The sequence below is a fragment of the Staurois parvus genome, unplaced genomic scaffold (assembly GCF_062004578.1).
Source record: "Staurois parvus isolate SC_StPar_1 unplaced genomic scaffold, SC_StPar_1.0 ptg000020l, whole genome shotgun sequence".
Classification (NCBI taxonomy): domain Eukaryota; kingdom Metazoa; phylum Chordata; class Amphibia; order Anura; family Ranidae; genus Staurois; species Staurois parvus.
In genome coordinates, this window is record NW_028317816.1 from 2,344,773 (window position 1) to 2,366,645 (window position 21,873).

At 45.6% G+C, this 21,873-nt stretch overlaps 1 protein-coding gene across 1 annotated transcript in view; it reads left to right on the forward strand.

Annotated features, from left to right (window-relative positions):
- Nucleotides 1-19,304, forward strand: part of EPDR1 (ependymin related 1) — a 75,752-nt gene extending 56,448 nt beyond the window's left edge. Inside the window, exon 3 of the mRNA XM_089687069.1 lies at nucleotides 15,845-19,304. Coding sequence (XP_089543195.1) covers nucleotides 15,845-16,035 — 191 coding nt within the window. The 3' untranslated portion in view covers nucleotides 16,036-19,304. The remainder of the gene's footprint in view (nucleotides 1-15,844) is intronic.
- Nucleotides 19,305-21,873: the final 2,569 nt, after the last annotated feature.

Below are 21,873 nucleotides of genomic sequence, written 5' to 3' on the forward strand. Positions count from 1 at the left end.
ACACATAAAATACAATAATAATAAACAAGAAGGATAGCTGATGAGCAGAAAAAGTCAGGCAGATCACAAGCAAACAATCACTAATATAGATAATGTACCTATCTGAGTTAAAAAAAAAAACTTCTTTTTTTGTACAATTTTCTATTATAGAAGTAAAAGAGGGCAACATAAAACTAGTGTGATATAGTTCAATGGATGTAGTTAGAGATGAGCGAAGAAATGAAAAATTCGATTCGACTGATTCGGCGAATTCGTGGACAATATTCGATTCGAGTCGAATAAATTCGCTGTGAATTTAACTTAAAAAAGGGTGTTTCTAGGCTTCAGAGAGACTTAATATTAGTGCAGAACACTGTACCTTTAATTTAAATGCCCTTGGAGTCTGCTGGGGAAGAGAAATAATACTGTCAGTCAGTATGACATGCAGATGAGTGCCGTCGATCTTAGAATCACCGCACACTTCACTCATTTGGGCAGTCACGGGGCCAAAACCAGAGTGTGGAGCCACAGTGTGGCGGTGGAGGCAGCAGCAATGGGAGGCCATACAGCACCCTATGACAAAAATGGAAACCACCAGCAGTGTGAGGAGACCTGAAAGTGGCACATGGCAGAGTGTGGCGATAGAGACAGCAGCAATGGGAGGCCGTACAGGGACCCATGACACACTCTGGACCTGGCAGCAGCATGAGGAGGCGGTACAGGGGCCCATGACAGATTACGGGCCTGGCAGCAGCATGAGGAGTCGGTACAGGGGCCCATGGCAGATTACGGGCCTGGCAGCAGCAATGGGAGGCCGTACAGGGACCCATGACACACTCTGGACCTGGCAGCAGCATGGGGAGGCGGTACAGGGGCCCATGACAGATTACGGGCCTGGCAGCAGCATGAGGAGTCGGTACGGGGGCCCATGACACACTCTGGACCTGGCAGCAGCATGAGGAGGCGGTACAGGGGCGCATGACAGATTACGAGCCTGGCAGCAGCAACTTGGACAGGAGGACGTTCAGCTTCTGCACCGTCGGGTGCGTGCTCGCAAACTGTTGTCTCTTGGAAACGGATTCCAAGAAAGACTGCTGACGGAATCCGTGAAGAGGAGTAGCAGGAGAAGGAGCATCTGAACGAGCGGAATATGCCAACAAGCGACAACAGTGGCCCATGACAGATTACGGGCCTGGCAGCAGCATGAGGAGTCGGTACGGGGGCCCATGGCAGATTACGGGCCTGGCAGCAGCTATGGGAGGCCCGTAATCTGCCAGCACCCTATGACAAAAAATGGAACCCACCAGCAGTGTGAGGAGACCTGAAAGTGGCACATGGCAGAGTGTGGCGATGGAGACAGCAGCAATGGGAGGCCGTACAGGGACCCATGAGAGACTCTGGACCTGGCAGCAGCATGAGGAGGCGGTATAGGGGCCCATGGCAGATTAGGGGCCTGGCAGCAGCTATGGGAGGCCCGTAATCTGCCAGCACCCTATGACAAAAAATGGAACACACCAGCAGTGTGAGGAGACCTGAAAGTGGCACATGGCAGAGTGTGGCGATGGAGGCAGCAGCAATGGGAGGCCGTACAGGGACCCATGAGAGACTCTGGACTTGGCAGCAGCATGAGGAGGCGGTATAGGGGCCCATGGCAGATTAGGGGCCTGGCAGCAGCTATGGGAGGCCCGTAATCTGCCAGCACCCTATGACAAAAAATGGAACACACCAGCAGTGTGAGGAGACCTGAAAGTGGCACATGTTTGGGGCATGATTCATGGCGGATTTAGTCAGTTGTGTCAGGAACTGGTGGTTTGAAATCCAGACTAATCCACGCCTGATTCATTTTCACAAACGTGAGTCTCTCCACACTTTGGGTGGACAGTCGTGTCCTCCGCGGAGTTGCAATACCTCCTGCCGCACTAAACACGCGCTCCGATGCCACGCTACTGGCCGGGCATGACAGCCTTTCAAGGGCAAATTCAGCTAGTTGGGGCCAAAGGTCAAGTTTCGTTGCCCAGTAGTCAAGGGGATTGTCTACCTCGGTTGGCAGGGTGCTGTCCAAGTAGGCCTAAGCCTGTTGTTTGAGGTCCTGCTCCAGGTCCACCTGATGCTGCTGCTGCTGCTGCGGCTGGTTAGTAGTTTCCTCACTGCGCTGGTGAAGAAAGCTACTCATCATCGACTGCAGACTGAGGCAGCCGCTGCTGGTGGAGCTGCCACTGCTCCTACCACCCCACCCCTCCCCTGCTGCCATGGCAGCGGAACACGAGCGCACAGGGCCCACAGTGTCTGAGGATGGACGTTGGCGCAGACAGGCAGAGACCAGCTGACTACATAGGTGTTTTTTATAGTACGTTATTTTGGCCTCCCTCTCAGCAGGTGTGAAAAAGGCCACCATTTTTGAACGGTAGCGAGGGTCCAACAAGGTGGACAGCCAAAAGTCATCCCTCTGTCTGATGGTTATTATTCGGCTGTCGCTACGCAAGCAACCGAGCATGCTATGGGCCATTTGTGCCAAGGAATGCGAGGGACTCCCTGCCTCCATCTCCACAGCATACTGCCACGGTGCGTCTAGGTCCTCTGTCTCCTCTTCCTCCTCCTCTACCAGATGCTCCTGCTCCTCCACTCCTGTCCGCTGAGTGGAAAAACCACCCATTTCACTCAATAATTCCTGAGCACCAATGTCCTCCTCTACCTCCTCCTCTTCTTCCAGTCCTGCCCCCACAGGGGCCATGTGGCGTTGAGATCTGTGCGCCACGTCTACCGCACCCTGACCAGCCATTGTTAACAGCATTTGTTCCAGGACGTGCAACAGAGGAATGACGTCGTTCATCCCATAGTCCTGCCGACTCACGAATAGCGTGGCCTCCTCAAAGGGCCTGAGCAAGCGCAGGTGTCACGCATGAGCTGCCAATGGCTGACATCTAAGTTACACAGGGAGTACCTTTATCTGCTTTTAACATCAGGAAATCTGTGATGGCCTTTTGCTGTTCGTAAAGGCGGTCTAACATATGTAGGGTTGAATTCCACCTTGTTGCAACGTCACAGCATGAGGAGTCGGTATAGGGGCCCATGGCAGATTAGGGGCCTGGCAGCAGTTATGGGAGGCCCATAATCTGCCAGCACCCTATGACAAAAAATGGAACACACCAGCAGTGTGAGGAGACCTGAAAGTGGCACATGGCAGAGTGTGGCGATGGAGACAGCAGCAATGGGAGGCCGTACAGGGACCCATGAGAGACTCTGGACCTGGCAGCAGCATGAGGAGGCGGTATATAGGGGCCTACGGCAGATTAGGGGCCTGGCAGCAGCTATAGGAGGCCCGTAATCTGCCAGCACCCTATGTCAAAAAATTCAACACACCAGCAGTGTGTGAGGAGACCTGAAAGTGGCACATGGCAGAGTGTGGCGATGGAGACAGCAGCAATGGGAGGCCGTACAGGGACCCATGACAGACTCTGGACTTGGCAGCAGCATGAGGAGGCGGTATATAGGGGCTTATGGCAGATTAGGGGCCTGGCAGCAGCTATAGGAGGCCCGTAATCTGCCAGCACCCTATGTCAAAAAATTCAACACACCAGCAGTGTGAGGAGACCTGAAAGTGGCACATGGCAGAGTGTGGCGATGGAGACAGCAGCAATGGGAGGCCGTACAGGGACCCATGACAGACTCTGAACTTGGCAGCAGCATGAGGAGGCGGTATATAGGGGCCCATGGCAGATTAGGGGCCTGGCAGCAGCTATAGGAGGCCCGTAATCTGCCAGCACCCTATGTCAAAAAATTCAACACACCAGCAGTGTGAGGAGACCTGAAAGTGGCACATGGCAGAGTGTGGCGATGGAGACAGCAGCAATGGGAGGCCGTACAGGGACCCATGACAGACTCTGGACTTGGCAGCAGCATGAGGAGGCGGTATATAGGGGCCCATGGCAGATTAGGGGCCTGGCAGCAGCTATGGGAGGCCCGTAATCTGCCAGCACCCTATGTCAAAAAATTCTACACACCAGCAGTGTGTGAGGAGACCTGAAAGTGGCACATGGCAGAGTGTGGCGATGGAGACAGCAGCAATGGGAGGCCGTACAGGGACCCATGACAGACTCTGGACTTGGCAGCAGCATGAGGAGGCGGTATATAGGGGCCCATGGCAGATTAGGGGCCTGGCAGCAGCTATGGGAGGCCCGTAATCTGCCAGCACCCTATGTCAAAAAATTCAACACACCAGCAGTGTGTGAGGAGACCTGAAAGTGGCACATGGCAGAGTGTGGCGATGGAGACAGCAGCAATGGGAGGCCGTACAGGGACCATGACAGACTATGGACTTGGCAGCAGCATGAGGAGGCGGTATATAGGGGCCCATGGCAGATTAGGGGCCTGGCAGCAGCTATGTGAGGCCCGTTATCTTGCAGCACCCTATGTCAAAAAATTTAACACACCAGCAGTGTGAAGAGACCTGAAAGTGGCACATGGCAGCAGAGTGTGGCGATGGAGACAGCAGCAATGGGAGGCCGTACAGGGACCCATGAGAGACTCTGGACCTGGCAGCAGCAGGAGGAGGTGGTATATAGGGGCCCATGGCAGATTAGGGGCCTGGCAGCAGCTATGTGAGGCCCGTAATCTGCCTGCACCCTATGTCAAAAAATTTAACACACCAGCAGTGTGAAGAGACCTGAAAGTGGCACATGGCAGCAGAGTGTGGCGATGGAGACAGCAGCAATGGGAGGCCGTACAGGGACCATGACAGACTCTGGACTTGGCAGCAGCATGAGGAGGCGGTATATAGGGGCCCATGGCAGATTAGGGGCCTGGCAGCAGCTATGTGAGGCCCGTAATCTGCCTGCACCCTATGTCAAAAAATTTAACACACCAGCAGTGTGAAGAGACCTGAAAGTGGCACATGGCAGCAGAGTGTGGCGATGGAGACAGCAGCAATGGGAGGCCGTACAGGGACCATGACAGACTATGGACTTGGCAGCAGCATGAGGAGGCGGTATATAGGGGCCCATGGCAGATTAGGGGCCTGGCAGCAGCTATGTGAGGCCCGTAATCTGCCTGCACCCTATGTCAAAAAATTTAACACACCAGCAGTGTGAAGAGACCTGAAAGTGGCACATGGCAGCAGAGTGTGGCGATGGAGACAGCAGCAATGGGAGGCCGTACAGGGACCATGACAGACTCTGGACTTGGCAGCAGCATGAGGAGGCGGTATATAGGGGCCCATGGCAGATTAGGGGCCTGGCAGCAGCTATGTGAGGCCCGTAATCTGCCTGCACCCTATGTCAAAAAATTTAACACACCAGCAGTGTGAAGAGACCTGAAAGTGGCACATGGCAGCAGAGTGTGGCGATGGAGACAGCAGCAATGGGAGGCCGTACAGGGACCATGACAGACTATGGACTTGGCAGCAGCATGAGGAGGCGGTATATAGGGGCCCATGGCAGATTAGGGGCCTGGCAGCAGCTATGTGAGGCCCGTAATCTGCCTGCACCCTATGTCAAAAAATTTAACACACCAGCAGTGTGAAGAGACCTGAAAGTGGCACATGGCAGCAGAGTGTGGCGATGGAGACAGCAGCAATGGGAGGCCGTACAGGGACCCATGAGAGACTCTGGACCTGGCAGCAGCAGGAGGAGGTGGTATATAGGGGCCTATGGCAGATTAGGGGCCTGGCAGCAGCTATAGGAGGCCCGTAATCTGCCAGCACCCTATGTCAAAAAATTCAACACACCAGCAGTGTGAGGAGACCTGAAAGTGGCACATGTTTGAGGCATGATTCATGGCGGATTTAGTCAGTTGTGTCAGGAACTGGTGGTTTGAAATCCAGACTAATCCACGCCTGATTCATTTTCACAAACGTGAGTCTCTCCACACTTTGGGTGGACAGTCGTGTCCTCCGCGGAGTTACAATACCTCCTGCCGCACTAAACACGCGCTCCGATGCCACGCTACTGGCCGGGCATGACAGCCTTTCAAGGGCAAATTCAGCTAGTTGGGGCCAAAGGTCAAGTTTCGTTGCCCAGTAGTCAAGGGGATTGTCTACCTCGGTTGGCAGGGTGCTGTCCAAGTAGGCCCAAGCCTGTTGTTTGAGCTCCTGCTCCAGGTCCACCTGATGCTGCTGCTGCTGCTGCGGCTGGTTAGTAGTTTCCTCACTGCGCTGGTGAAGAAAGCTACTCATCATCGACTGCAGACTGAGGCAGCCGCTGCTGGTGGAGCTGCCGCTGCTCCTACCACCCCACCCCTCCCCTGCTGCCATGCCAGCGGAACGCGAGCGCACAGGGCCCACAGTGTCTGAGGATGGACGATGGCGCACAAAGGCAGAGACCAACTGACTACATAGGTGGTTTTTATAGTACGTAATTTTGGCCTCCCTCTCAGCAGGTGTGAAAAAGGCCACCATTTTGGACCGGTAGCGAGGGTCCAACAAGGTGGACAGCCAAAAGTCATCCCTCTGTCTGATGGTTATTATTCGGCTGTCGCTACGCAAGCAACCGAGCATGCTATGGGCCATTTGTGCCAAGGAATGCGAGGGACTCCCTGCCTCCATCTCCACAGCATACTGCCACGGTGCGTCTGGGTCCTCTGTCTCCTCCTCCTCCTCCTCTACCAGATGCTCCTGCTCCTCCACTCCTGTCCGCTGAGTGGAAAAACCACCCATTTCACTCAATAATTCCTGAGCACAAATGTCCTCCTCTACCTCCTCCTCTTCTTCCTGTCCTGCCCCCACAGGGGTCATGTGGCGTTGAGATCTGTGCGCCACGTCTACCGCACCCTGACCAGCCATTGTTAACAGCATTTGTTCCAGGACGTGCAACAGAGGAATGACGTCGTTCATCCCATAGTCCTGCCGACTCACGAATAGCGTGGCCTCCTCAAAGGGCCTGAGCAAGCGGCAGGTGTCACGCATGAGCTGCCAATGGCTGACATCTAAGTTACACAGGGGAGTACCTTTATCCGCTTGTAACATCAGGAAATCGGTGATGGCCTTTCGCTGCTCGTAAAGGCGGTCTAACATGTGTAGGGTTGAATTCCACCTTGTTGCAACGTCGCAGATCAGGCGATGCTGTGGAATTCCGTTCTGCCGCTGCAGCTCAATGAGGGTGTTCTTTGCGGTGTAGGAATGGCTGAAATGCATGCACAGTTTACGTGACATTTTAAGGATGTCTTGCAGTGGGATGGTGGATTTTAGGAACCGCTTGACAACCAGATTGAACACGTGAGCCATGCATGGCGCATGGCACAACCTTCCTTGACGCAGAGCAGACACCATGTTCTTTCCGTTGTCAGTCAACATGGTTCCGATTTTTAGTTTGCGCGGAGACAGCCATCTGTCGATTTCTCTGTTCATTACACTCAGCAGTTCCTCCCCTGTGTGACTACGTTCGCCAAGGCATACCAGGTGCAGCACAGCGTGACACCGTTGCGCCCTGCACATGTGATATGCCGGTCGGGTAATGGGACTTGGCACGGGGGTGGCGGCTGAGGACACGGCGGAAAAAGAGGTGGTAGAGGCGGACATGCTTGCTGGACCAAGGACGTGCAAACGTGGAGGCAAAAGCGTCGTGACCTGTCCAAGTTGCTGGTGCGGCTGTGCCGGCACCACGTTCACCCAGTGGGCCGTAAATGACATGTACTGTCCCTGACCGTAGTTACAGCTCCACACGTCGGCGCTGCCGTGCACTTTGGCAGAGACCAACATGCTCAAAGACTGGCCCACCATCTCTTCTACATGTGAATGCAGGGCTGGCACTGCCTTTTGGGCAAAGAAATGACGGCTTGGCACTCTCCACCGCGGCGCGGCACAAGCCATCATTTCTCGGAAAGGTGCTGAGTCCACCAGTTGGAAAGGGAGGGACTGCAGCACCAGCAACTTGGACAGGAGGACGTTCAGCTTTTGCACCGTCGGGTGCGTGCTCGCAAACTGTTGTCTCTTGGATACGGATTCCAAGAAAGACTGTTGACGGAATCCGAGAAGAGGAGTAGCAGGAGAAGGAGCATCTGAACGAGCGGAAGATGCCAACGAGCGACAACTCCCCTCAGCAGAGGTGTTGGAGCCTTGACTGGCTGATAGAGGGCGATTGACGACGTCGGGTGACGGAGCAAGTAACGGAGCGGGTGATGGAGCGGGGGCTGGGGCAGGCAGAACCGCCGTATGTTTATCACGGTTTTCCCAGGCCACCGAATGGTGACGCTGCATATGCTGACGCAACGCTGTAGTCCCAACATGGGCCCCCTGGCCACGCTTGCATTTCTGGCCACATAGTCGACATACGGCTACGTTTACTTCCTCGGGCGGCTTGAGGAAAAATTGCCACACCACCGAGTAGGAAACTTTGCCCCCGCTACTCTTCACTGGCTGACTGCTACTTCCTCCGTGCGCACCGGCACCACTACTGGCCGTGGTGGTAGGCTGCAGTGGAGCTGGTGCTCTACTCCGTGGACGTTTGGCTCCACTGACACTGATGCGACCCTGCTGCTGTCTCCTGGGCAACCCACCGACTGTTTTGCTCGCTGCCAAGCTGCCACCCTCTTCTCCTGATGATGCGGAAGAAATTGCCTGATGACGACGAGGCTGCCAAGTGCGATCAACCTCCTCATCATCAAGTAGGGTCTCCGCCTCACTACTAGCCCCCTCGGCTGCGTCTGGGTCAGGAGACAGACCTGTCTCTAGACCGGCTACCGAGCCACTCTCCTCGCCAGTACTTGTTCGCTTGGCTGCTGAAAAGGCCGATGTCTCCCCCCGTTCCTGACCGCCCTCTGTTAGCTCTTCCTCACTGTACAGTGGGGCTGAGCCCACAGCATGCGATACTTCGCTTGGTGAGGGAACAGCAAAGGACAGGGGCAGGTAGAGGACACGTGATTTCAGTGGGCTTGGTCCCGGGCCATGCCAACTAACGGTTGTGTCTGACGTACCCACCGACCGTTGGCTGTAGGTGTCAGAGGTGACCTGGGAAGAGGAAGACGACCGAGCCAACCAATCAATGACGGCAGGGTTGTCGGTGGAGACACGACCGCTGGATGACACCGGGAGCACTGGCCTCTGGCTGCGAATACTGCTGCCTCGACCCCTTCCTCTGCTGCCACGTCTGCTCGCTCCTAAAACATTGCCTCCTCTGCCACTCCTCTGCATGTTGTCTGACATACTATTTAATTCAACGATTAGGTGTCCCTGAGTAACAATTCTCTGGCACTCAGTAACAATTCTGTCTGTCCCTGAGTATGAATTCTGTGGCCCTGAGTAACAATTCTGTGTCTGTGCGAGTAACAATTCTGTGTCTGTGCGAGTAACAATTCTGTGTCTGTGCAAGTAACAATTTTGTGTCTGTGCGAGTAACAATTCTCTGGCACTCAGTAACAATTCTGTCTGTCCCTGAGTAACAATTCTCTGGCACTCAGTAACAATTCTGTCTGTCCCTGAGTAACAATTCTCTGGCACTCAGTAACAATTCTGTCTGTCCCTGAGTAACAATTCTCTGGCACTCAGTAACAATTCTGTCTGTCCCTGAGTATGAATTCTGTGGCCCTGAGTAACAATTCTGTGTCTGCGCGAGTAACAATTCTGTGTCTGTGCAAGTAACAATTTTGTGTCTGTGCAAGTAACAATTTTGTGTCTGTGCGAGTAACAATTCTCTGGCACTCAGTAACAATTCTGTCTGTCCCTGAGTAACAATTCTCTGGCACTCAGTAACAATTCTGACTGTCCCTGAGTAACAATTCTCTGGCACTCAGTAACAATTCTGTCTGTCCCTGAGTAACAATTCTCTGGCACTCAGTAACAATTGTGTGTCTGTGCAAGTAACAATTCTGTGTCTGTGCAAGTAACAATTTTGTGTCTGTGAGAGTAACAATTCTCTGGCACTCAGTAACAATTCTGTCTGTCCCTGAGTAACAATTCTCTGGCACTCAGTAACAATTCTGTCTGTCCCTGAGTATGAATTCTGTGGCCCTGAGTAACAATTCTGTCTCTGTGCGAGTAACAATTCTGTGTCTGTGCAAGTAACAATTTTGTGTCTGTGAGAGTAACAATTCCCTGGCACTCAGTAACAATTCTGTCTGTCCCTGAGTAACAATTCTCTGGCACTCAGTAACAATTCTGTCTTCCCTGAGTAACAATTCTCTGGCACTCAGTAACAATTCTGTCTGTCCCTGAGTATGAATTCTGTGGCCCTGAGTAACAATTCTGTCTCTGTGCGAGTAACAATTCTGTGTCTGTGCAAGTAACAATTTTGTGTCTGTGAGAGTAACAATTCTCTGGCACTCAGTAACAATTCTGTCTGTCCCTGAGTAACAATTCTCTGGCACTCAGTAACAATTCTGTCTGTCCCTGAGTATGAATTCTGTGGCCCTGAGTAACAATTGTGTGTCTGTGCAAGTAACAATTCTGTGTCTGTGCAAGTAACAATTTTGTGTCTGTGAGAGTAACAATTCTCTGGCACTCAGTAACAATTCTGTCTGTCCCTGAGTAACAATTCTCTGGCACTCAGTAACAATTCTGTCTGTCCCTGAGTAACAATTCTGTCTGTCCCTGAGTATGAATTCTGTGGCCCTGAGTAAGAATTCTCTGGCACTCAGTAACAATTCTGTCTGTCCCTGAGTATGAATTCTGTGGCCCTGAGTAACAATTGTGTGTCTGTGCAAGTAACAATTCTGTGTCTGTGCAAGTAACAATTTTGTGTCTGTGAGAGTAACAATTCTCTGGCACTCAGTAACAATTCTGTCTGTCCCTGAGTAACAATTCTCTGGCACTCAGTAACAATTCTGTCTGTCCCTGAGTATGAATTCTGTGGCCCTGAGTAACAATTCTGTCTCTGTGCGAGTAACAATTCTGTCTCTGTGCGAGTAACAATTCTGTGTCTGTGCAAGTAACAATTTTGTGTCTGTGAGAGTAACAATTCTCTGGCACTCAGTAACAATTCTGTCTGTCCCTGAGTAAGAATTCTCTGGCACTCAGTAACAATTCTGTCTGTCCCTGAGTAACAATTCTCTGGCACTCAGTAACAATTCTGTCTGTCCCTGAGTAACAATTCTGTCTGTCCCTGAGTATGAATTCTGTGGCCCTGAGTAAGAATTCTCTGGCACTCAGTAACAATTCTGTCTGTCCCTGAGTATGAATTCTGTGGCCCTGAGTAACAATTGTGTGTCTGTGCAAGTAACAATTCTGTGTCTGTGCAAGTAACAATTTTGTGTCTGTGAGAGTAACAATTCTCTGGCACTCAGTAACAATTCTGTCTGTCCCTGAGTAACAATTCTCTGGCACTCAGTAACAATTCTGTCTGTCCCTGAGTAACAATTCTCTGGCACTCAGTAACAATTCTGTCTGTCCCTGAGTAACAATTCTCTGGCACTCAGTAACAATTCTGTCTGTCCCTGAGTAACAATTCTGTCTGTCCCTGAGAATGAATTCTGTGGCCCTGAGTAAGAATTCTCTGGCACTCAGTAACAATTCTGTCTGTCCCTGAGTAACAATTCTCTGGCACTCAGTAACAATTCTGTCTGTCCCTGAGTATGAATTCTGTGGCCCTGAGTAACAATTGTGTGTCTGTGCAAGTAACAATTCTGTGTCTGTGCAAGTAACAATTTTGTGTCTGTGAGAGTAACAATTCTCTGGCACTCAGTAACAATTCTGTCTGTCCCTGAGTAACAATTCTCTGGCACTCAGTAACAATTCTGTCTGTCCCTGAGTAACAATTCTGTCTGTCCCTGAGTATGAATTCTGTGGCCCTGAGTAAGAATTCTCTGGCACTCAGTAACAATTCTGTCTGTCCCTGAGTATGAATTCTGTGGCCCTGAGTAACAATTGTGTGTCTGTGCAAGTAACAATTCTGTGTCTGTGCAAGTAACAATTTTGTGTCTGTGAGAGTAACAATTCTCTGGCACTCAGTAACAATTCTGTCTGTCCCTGAGTAACAATTCTCTGGCACTCAGTAACAATTCTGTCTGTCCCTGAGTATGAATTCTGTGGCCCTGAGTAACAATTCTGTCTCTGTGCGAGTAACAATTCTGTGTCTGTGCAAGTAACAATTTTGTGTCTGTGAGAGTAACAATTCTCTGGCACTCAGTAACAATTCTGTCTGTCCCTGAGTAAGAATTCTCTGGCACTCAGTAACAATTCTGTCTGTCCCTGAGTAACAATTCTCTGGCACTCAGTAACAATTCTGTCTGTCCCTGAGTAACAATTCTGTCTGTCCCTGAGTATGAATTCTGTGGCCCTGAGTAAGAATTCTCTGGCACTCAGTAACAATTCTGTCTGTCCCTGAGTATGAATTCTGTGGCCCTGAGTAACAATTGTGTGTCTGTGCAAGTAACAATTCTGTGTCTGTGCAAGTAACAATTTTGTGTCTGTGAGAGTAACAATTCTCTGGCACTCAGTAACAATTCTGTCTGTCCCTGAGTAACAATTCTCTGGCACTCAGTAACAATTCTGTCTGTCCCTGAGTAACAATTCTCTGGCACTCAGTAACAATTCTGTCTGTCCCTGAGTAACAATTCTCTGGCACTCAGTAACAATTCTGTCTGTCCCTGAGTAACAATTCTGTCTGTCCCTGAGAATGAATTCTGTGGCCCTGAGTAAGAATTCTCTGGCACTCAGTAACAATTCTGTCTGTCCCTGAGTAACAATTCTCTGGCACTCAGTAACAATTCTGTCTGTCCCTGAGTATGAATTCTGTGGCCCTGAGTAACAATTGTGTGTCTGTGCAAGTAACAATTCTGTGTCTGTGCAAGTAACAATTTTGTGTCTGTGAGAGTAACAATTCTCTGGCACTCAGTAACAATTCTGTCTGTCCCTGAGTAACAATTCTCTGGCACTCAGTAACAATTCTGTCTGTCCCTGAGTAACAATTCTGTCTGTCCCTGAGTATGAATTCTGTGGCCCTGAGTAAGAATTCTCTGGCACTCAGTAACAATTCTGTCTGTCCCTGAGTATGAATTCTGTGGCCCTGAGTAACAATTGTGTGTCTGTGCAAGTAACAATTCTGTGTCTGTGCAAGTAACAATTTTGTGTCTGTGAGAGTAACAATTCTCTGGCACTCAGTAACAATTCTGTCTGTCCCTGAGTAACAATTCTCTGGCACTCAGTAACAATTCTGTCTGTCCCTGAGTATGAATTCTGTGGCCCTGAGTAACAATTCTGTCTCTGTGCGAGTAACAATTCTGTGTCTGTGCAAGTAACAATTTTGTGTCTGTGAGAGTAACAATTCTCTGGCACTCAGTAACAATTCTGTCTGTCCCTGAGTAAGAATTCTCTGGCACTCAGTAACAATTCTGTCTGTCCCTGAGTAACAATTCTCTGGCACTCAGTAACAATTCTGTCTGTCCCTGAGTAACAATTCTGTCTGTCCCTGAGTATGAATTCTGTGGCCCTGAGTAAGAATTCTCTGGCACTCAGTAACAATTCTGTCTGTCCCTGAGTATGAATTCTGTGGCCCTGAGTAACAATTGTGTGTCTGTGCAAGTAACAATTCTGTGTCTGTGCAAGTAACAATTTTGTGTCTGTGAGAGTAACAATTCTCTGGCACTCAGTAACAATTCTGTCTGTCCCTGAGTAACAATTCTCTGGCACTCAGTAACAATTCTGTCTGTCCCTGAGTAACAATTCTCTGGCACTCAGTAACAATTCTGTCTGTCCCTGAGTAACAATTCTCTGGCACTCAGTAACAATTCTGTCTGTCCCTGAGTAACAATTCTGTCTGTCCCTGAGAATGAATTCTGTGGCCCTGAGTAAGAATTCTCTGGCACTCAGTAACAATTCTGTCTGTCCCTGAGTAACAATTCTCTGGCACTCAGTAACAATTCTGTCTGTCCCTGAGTAAAAATTCTGTGGCCCTAATAACGTTTCTGTGGCCCTAAGTAACAATTCTCTGGCACTGAGTAACAATTCTGTCTGTCCCTGAGTATGAATTCTGTGGCCCTAACTAGCGTTTCTTTGTCCCTAAATAACGATTCTGTGGCCCTCATTAACAAGTCTGTGTCCCTGAGTAATGGTTCTCTGTCCCTAAGTAACTTCTCTCTGTCCCCAATTCTCGTTTCTGTGGCCCTAACTCTGTCCCTGTCCCTAGTACAGAGCGGTCTGCCTCTGTTCAATGACTGCAGGCAAATGAAGATTTCCAAAATGGCCGCTATATATACCTCGACCATTACACAGTGCTGGCTGGCTGGCTGCTGATTGGCTGATGCGATCACATGTCGTTGAGGAATGCATTATGGGGCAGCGCGCCTTGTCTGCGCGCCTTCCCCGACATCCCCGCTCCGTCGCCGCACATGTCAGCCGCCATTTTCGGAAAAATTTCGATTCGCGCGTCCGAATTAGGCTGTTTTTCGGATTCGGCACGAATCGAAATTTTTCCGATATTCGACTCGAATTCCACTTCGGATACTTCGATTCGCTCATCTCTAGATGTAGTAGCAATCCTCAATGTATTCATAAGGTGCTCATCGAATATTTTGGTTCTAATCTTGCCCTTCATGTGCGTCATTCTTGAAAATAGTTGCTCACAAATATAGGTGCTGCCAAAAACTAATGGCATGAATAAGGAATGATCTTGAAGAGTGGGATATTTTTCTTTGGGAAGATAAAACTTATAAAAGTCCAGTAAAAGATATTGTCAAATTTTTCTTCAGCCGCACTATATAAATGTATTTTTACAGAAAAAAAAAACCAAAATCAACATTTTTAAGTAAGTTTATGAATTTTGAGCCACATTCATAGCCATCTTGGGCCACATGCAACCCGTGGGCCGCAGGTTGGACAGTCGTGGTTTACAGCATGAATAATTGTAACAGTATGTATAGGCAGCTGAATGAACTTGTGGTCTGCTAAACAGGTGCAATGTTAGAATCAATAATACAAAACAGGGTTAGAATGGCAAAATGCATGCAAACACTGCAGAATAATACAAAACAGATTACGAAAGCTGCACAAATGTGGACTCTTTACAGCAATATTTCTGTGGCTCATTCAGGGCAACCCGTGGATAATAAAATAGTCTCTATAAGACTTAATAACAACAAAGGAGGTTTTATACTAAAACTGGAGAGTGCAAAAATCAGGTGAAATTCTGCATAGAAACCAATCAGCTTCCAAGTGTTATTGTCAAAGCTTAAGTGAACAAGCTGAAATTAGAAGCTGATTGGCTACCATGCATGGCTGTTTCAGATTCTGAGTGCTCAAGTTTTAGTAAATCTCCCCCCAAGAGTCAAGCTGAGAATCACTGCTTCGGTATAACCGCACAGAACATGGCTAAATTGTGATGTCCAGGGTAGCTCTTATAACACAGGCAGACAGATGGAAGGACCCAAGGACACCCCACTGGAACTGCAGTACTCTGTTAACAATTGCAAGGGTGCTTCCCACAGGATTTGGGCCTTTTGGAGAATTTTCATGTTGTTAGGCACTGACCTAGCTGGCAGCTGCCCATACTGTTGGGCACCAGTTCTGACAGTGGAGGGCCTCTTACCTGGCTGCAGATCACTTGCCCAGATACCTCTGCCTCATCAGGTATGGCCTTTCTGGACAACGTAATGTGGGGGGGCAGAGAAACTTACCTTTTTTAGGAATGTCTAGGAAACCAGGGATTATGGAAAAATTAATTCAAGGGGCCTGCACCTGGATCAGAACAGGAGTAAATGATCGCTCTGCTACAGAGTCATTTTTTTAAAATAAGCAAATAAACAAGCATATTTATTATATCATTACATAATGTTTGGATATATATTACTGTGCTGATTCCATAACAGCAAAGTTCATGTTTTGCCTTTAGATCGCCATTAATACATTATATACTTGTAGGAATTCAGAAATCTAAAAAAAAATATATTTTTCTTTTTGAAGTGTGCAGGTAAGTTTTCTAATTTGTGTACTTTGTTTTGCCTACAGCTGAAACCTGGGTTGGAGTGTACACAGGCAAGGATTGTTACCCAGTGCAAGAAACATACACCAAGAATGAAAGCATGACTACCTCCACGCGATTCTTTGACTTACACCCAGGCATAAAAGATCCAGCTGTATTTACCCCTCCAAGAAGCTGTCAAACAGCAATGACACAGTTAATGAGTGATGGATGCTGAAATTAGCTTCCATAAGTGACTTATTATACAATGTGTAGTAAAAACCAACTAAAATTTAGAAAGGATAACAGTATTTTTTTTCAACAAAATGAAAAGTTAATTTTCCACACATGTTTTAATAAATACTGTAGCTGCATTGCACCTGATTTTTTTGGACCTGGATAATATATAAATCAATGCTATGAGTGATACCAGAAACAAACAAAAAACAAAACAAAACTGTCTGCGCAACTATGTACTGATGTCCTAACTTCCCCTAGCAGCCAGCAGGCACATAAAAATTGTTTCACACCAATGTAAACATAAATACCAAAAAATAAGTGCAATCCTTCTAAAATAAAACAAAATCATAAAGTGTTACAACAATAATAAAGTGCAAACCTCCAAAAATACATGTCACTTTGAGTTTGATTGCTTTGACCTATTATGGAGACTGTTTATGTTTTTACTGTTCGATATCATGTTTTAAAGGATTTTCTGATATATTTGTAATTTCGCATACAATTATTTTTGGTGATGCTATGTTCACAGACATATGCATTTTTTGTGGCATGCACTTTATTGTTGTTGTTACACTTTAGAATTTAGTTTTATTTTAGATGCACTGCACTTATTTTTGGTATTATTATTAAGAATGAAAGCACATTAATCACAACTCCCCTTGACAGGCCTATTTAGAAAACAGTGCAAGCAATATAGTGGTAATTGTAAAGTGCCGTAACCTGCAGCACAAGGTATTTAACTGCAAGAAGTAGGCATTTGGTTCTTTACGTTGTCTTCTGTTTCTGCGTTAAATAGCATGCAAAACATATAGCTGAATAAGTGAACAGAACGGAAATCTAAATTTTATGTGAGCTAAGTGTGAAAAATATATTTAGTATTCCTTAAGTACTTGAGAAGATGTTCACTTTATTTGCTAAATGAACATAGGTATGTAAGATGTTTGCATTTCAATAAAACACACACAGAGACGCACACTTTTTACTCTTCCCCAAAAATGTAAATTGTGGATGTCTTTCCAGGAAAGAAAGATGGTGACTTGTTTTCAGAATATGTGAATTGTTTGCAATTGACAGTTAAACTCAAATGTTCGTGGTATGTGTGGCTTAAAGTAACAGTCTTGTTAATAAGTCCTCACCTCTGTTCCCTTATCTCTTGTACCCTTGTGCTAATAGGGAGCCAACAGAAGGGTTTTCATCCATTCACAGTGCTTTATGGTCTGCAATGGAAATAATCGCATTGAAAATGTACAGGGTGTCCCTAAAATCTGGACACATAGGCAAAATGCAAATTTTTAATACATTTCAATAAATTGATCAACAACATTTTATTTCATTTAAATATTAATCAATAACATGTTCAATGTGATTTCCACTATTCGTAATGCAAAGTTCCATGTGCTTTGCAAGATTCACATGAACGTGATGCAGTAACTCCGCACTTCCTTCAGTTTGAACATATTCGTTCATGATGCATTCCTTCGGGTGATTCTGTGATTTTCATTGAGTACACCTCCTTTAGCATACCCCAAAAAAAGAAGTAAAGGGGGTTAAGGTCTGGTGATGCATAAAAGTGGCCACCCGCCCAAGTCTATAACTGGCTTATGAAGCAAGGACACATAAACAGGCATCACATAGTGAAAAAAGAGGGAGAGAACAATGTTCTTGGACAACTTGCCAGCCAGCTTGCTAACAACCGAATTAACCTGTCTAACAGTATGCGTTTATAACAGGGGTTTAGTTAGCACACATTTGCAAATACATATGTAAGCCACAGAGCCACGACACGGCACCCTGATCATCTGTGGTCCTAACTCTAAAATTTGTGAGTCCCCATAGTAGAGGTACATGCATTTAATGGATAGATCAAGGGCAGGTGGACCTGAGGGAGCCACCCCTCTTAAAGGCAAAGGAGCGCACTGGACCCCAGCATGTAGCACAATGGCAACCAGGGTCCTAGTGCACCCACGTACCAAAAAATCAAACATGCATAAAAGTGGCCACCCGCCCAAGTCTATAACTGGCTTATGAAGCAAGGACACATAAACAGGCATCACATAGTGAAAAAAGAGGGAGAGAACAATGTTCTTGGACAACTTGCCAGCCAGCTTGCTAACAACCGAATTAACCTGTCTAACAGTATGCGTTTATAACAGGGGTTTAGTTAGCACACATTTGCAAATACATACGTAAGCCACAGAGCCACGACACGGCACCCTGATCATCTATGGTCCTAACTCTAAAATTTGTGAGTCCCCATAGTAGAGGCACATGCATTTAATGGATAGATCAAGGGCAGGTGGACCTGAGGGAGCCACCCCTCTTAAAGGCAAAGGAGCGCACTGGACCCCAGCATGTAGCACAATGGCAACCAGGGTCCTAGTGGTTAAGGTCTGGTGAGCCTATATAGTGATATATTTTATATTTTATATACACACACAGATATAGTGATATTTCCTATTTTCCAGACTTTAGGGACACCCTGTATAATGAACATAGTGAACCAAACAGCACAGTCTAAAGCCCCAAGTAATGACATTACCAATGGATGGAGCTGAGCATTCAGATTTTGCAGCTGAAGTCGCTTAGAATTTTATCAATTAAACTTAAGCATCCCCACAAACAATTCTAAACCACAAATGAGTAATCAACAAAATAGAGAGAGTAATCCCTTAAACTGAATGCTCAATTACCAAGTTGATTTATTATGTAGAAAATTAAAAAAATCATCAACTGAAGCTTCTCTATCAAATGGAGTAAATTGCTTTGGGGACCACTTGATTTAGCTTCAAGTACAGTAACACATAAATGGCTTGGAATTCTAAAACAATTGCAGGCTTAATTTTAATGAATCATTGAACATAGAGACTCACAAAAAGACTCTGCACCTAATAACAGCGACATTAAGGGCTTCTGTTTAAAGAAAGTTGAGTATTTTGAGCAGTTAATCCGAACAAAACAAATACACCTGATGTTTAATACACACCAATTCACATTTGCTAAACTGCAATTTATCTTGTGTTATGTGTGCTTTAATACGTCAGTTCCAACCAATACTGACATTCTGTCTTAAGTTTGAATTTACTCTCTTGTATTTTAGGATACTCAAGCTTTTCTTACATGCTTTCTATACAAATGCAGACCCAATCAGGGATAGATTATTTACTGTGGAAAAAAATAATTAACATAAGGATATTTTATGCATGAATAACATCTGAAAGACAATCTAAAATACTGCAATAAGGATATTAATAAAAATATTATTGCTTACTGCTGAGTTTTATTTGTTATATTTATTGAAAACACCTCATACTACACTGTGAACTATAAAAACTAATGTTCTGGTCATTTTTTTGGACAACAACATGTACTTGCCATTTACAATCCTGAATACTTGGTATTTTTTATGTTATATTATGAATAATTTACCATGATAAAATATGGGTGGATTTTGGTTATCAGCCCTTGTTTACTCTGTTGTTCACTGTGTACCATATAAAATACTGTAGAAGGCAATTACACATTTAATAATTTACCACTAAGACATATCTTTCCAGTTTTTAATCTGAACTAAAATGTTTAAAAATATTTCTACTGTTCCTTTAGCATGTATACTGTATATATAGCATATTAGAGTAGTGCAGAACAATATATATATATTTTTTACATTTTAGTGGCCCCTTTGTTGTTGATCTTTGTACACAAGAGCAGTGCAGGAACAGCTTACCGTTACTATTCACTTACAAGTGCAATGAAAATATTGCTGAAACAGGAATAGTTTCAGTTCTTTAGTATCAATAACCAAATGAAACACAGGTATACCCAAAGAAACAGATTTTTACTTATTTTCCTTTTTGCACAACTCGCATATTACTGTTATAAAACAAAAGCAGCAGGGTAATAAACATGGTTTAATGCTTTGGATATTAGTATTGAGTTTGTAAGCCTTTTGTGGTTATAAATACCCATAATATTATGGACTGTAAAGTATACAGCACACTTTAATTCCCTTTTCTGCTTTTTTTGGAAGCAAATGTATTGACATGGACTTCTGTACTTTTGTGCAAAATTCAAAAACAGTAATGCAAAGCAACAGAATGAAGGATTCTACAACTAAAGCTTTGTAAATAAACTTTTCATATTTATTTTCAATGGGTGATACATTTTAATTTATTTTATTGCCAAGCCCCTGTTCTAAAATAAAGCACTCTTATAGATATTTTTGTGTTACAAAAATGTAAAATAACTGAAGATAAATATTCAAGAAATGCATTCAGGTGCTTAGATGATATATGATTTAAATATGCTAATGAAAAATTTTGCAGGGGTTTTACTACAGAACAACGCTACATCACTTCATCAAGTAGAGTTAAAGAAGATGAATGGAGCATGTACAATCTTTTTACCTCTGTATATAATAATATAGTTTACTCAATGAAATTAAACACTTGCAGCAAGTTCCTTGATATGACCAATTGTTAAGAGAACTTACTAAATGCCATGATCCTGTCCTTACATTCTTTTATTGGAGAAATGTATTATAATGCCTTCAGGTCAGCTGGCTTAAAAGGGCCAATAATGGGGGCTTTGTTTTGTGCCAGCCCTTTCCCTATAAAATGGTTGGTTCCCAGTAGCATTTTGTCAGTGTGTGTTGGAGTAGTTTAGGGAGTGCTGACATTCTGTGCAGGATAAGTCTATTTTGTTTTTTATTTCTTCTTTTTTCAAGATAAAACCTGCCTCATCTCTCCCTTTTATATTGCAGTATACTCAAGCTGCTTACAAGTCCAGCTGAACAACAATATTTCTATTTCAAAATTAAACCTGCCTAGACTTTCTCTCTCTTATATGGTGTCCTAACTGAGCTGCTTATATATTGTCCAGCCGGCATAATATTTGTGTTTATTGTTTCTCAGATAATACACTCTAATTTGTACTGAAAGATACATCCTGCTTCGTCTCTTTATATTTGCTGCCTTTTCAAGTGCTCATGTACTGTCCATACACTAACCAATTTCTACAGAACATACAGTATTTGTTGGTGCACAATTTTATATTTTTCTCATTTACCAAAACAGTTCACGTGATGCCACAAAATCATTTGCAGCTCTCTTCGGATCTGGAAAATTCTTAAATTGTAATAAAAGAAAGAAAGAAAATGCACTGACCTCATATATCATCTCGGACACCACTTTAGTTATACAATCCAATATAATACTCAAAAACCAGTTAAAAATTACAGGCACGTAACTATCCATCACATCCTATAGAAAGGACCTCTTCACATCTCCATCCTTGAATTGAACAATGAAAGTGCTCCTTTAGCAACATGCAGATGGTAAACAGTAGCTGAAGCATTTCAAGGGACAAGTCCTCTTCCTCAGAGCTAATCTGCTTGCATAGATGCTTACTCCTAAATACTTCAAACTCAATGAGAGGCCATCAATCACCACTCCCCTCCCCTGTTCAGCCTAGTAGGGGTCGAAACTGAGAGGGTGAGAGCAGCAGTATCAGACCAAGAAATAGATATATAGATAATGGACAGACCAAGACAGACACCAGAGCTACTGCATAACTTGGAGAGTATTTAAACAAAATCAAAACATTTGCATTGTTTAGCTGAATGCTCAATAACACATTTTCTATGTTCTATTAGGTGTGGATCTCATGTGAGATATGATGTGTTTAGTTATTAAATACATAAATACAATTATTCAAGTTTAGTATGCAACTTGATGTATCAAATGTAGTTCTCTATGTGCTTTTGTAAAACACATTTCAATTACATGCTATATACTTACTGTGGAGCCACGATACTATCATCACATTTCAGTGCAGCTGC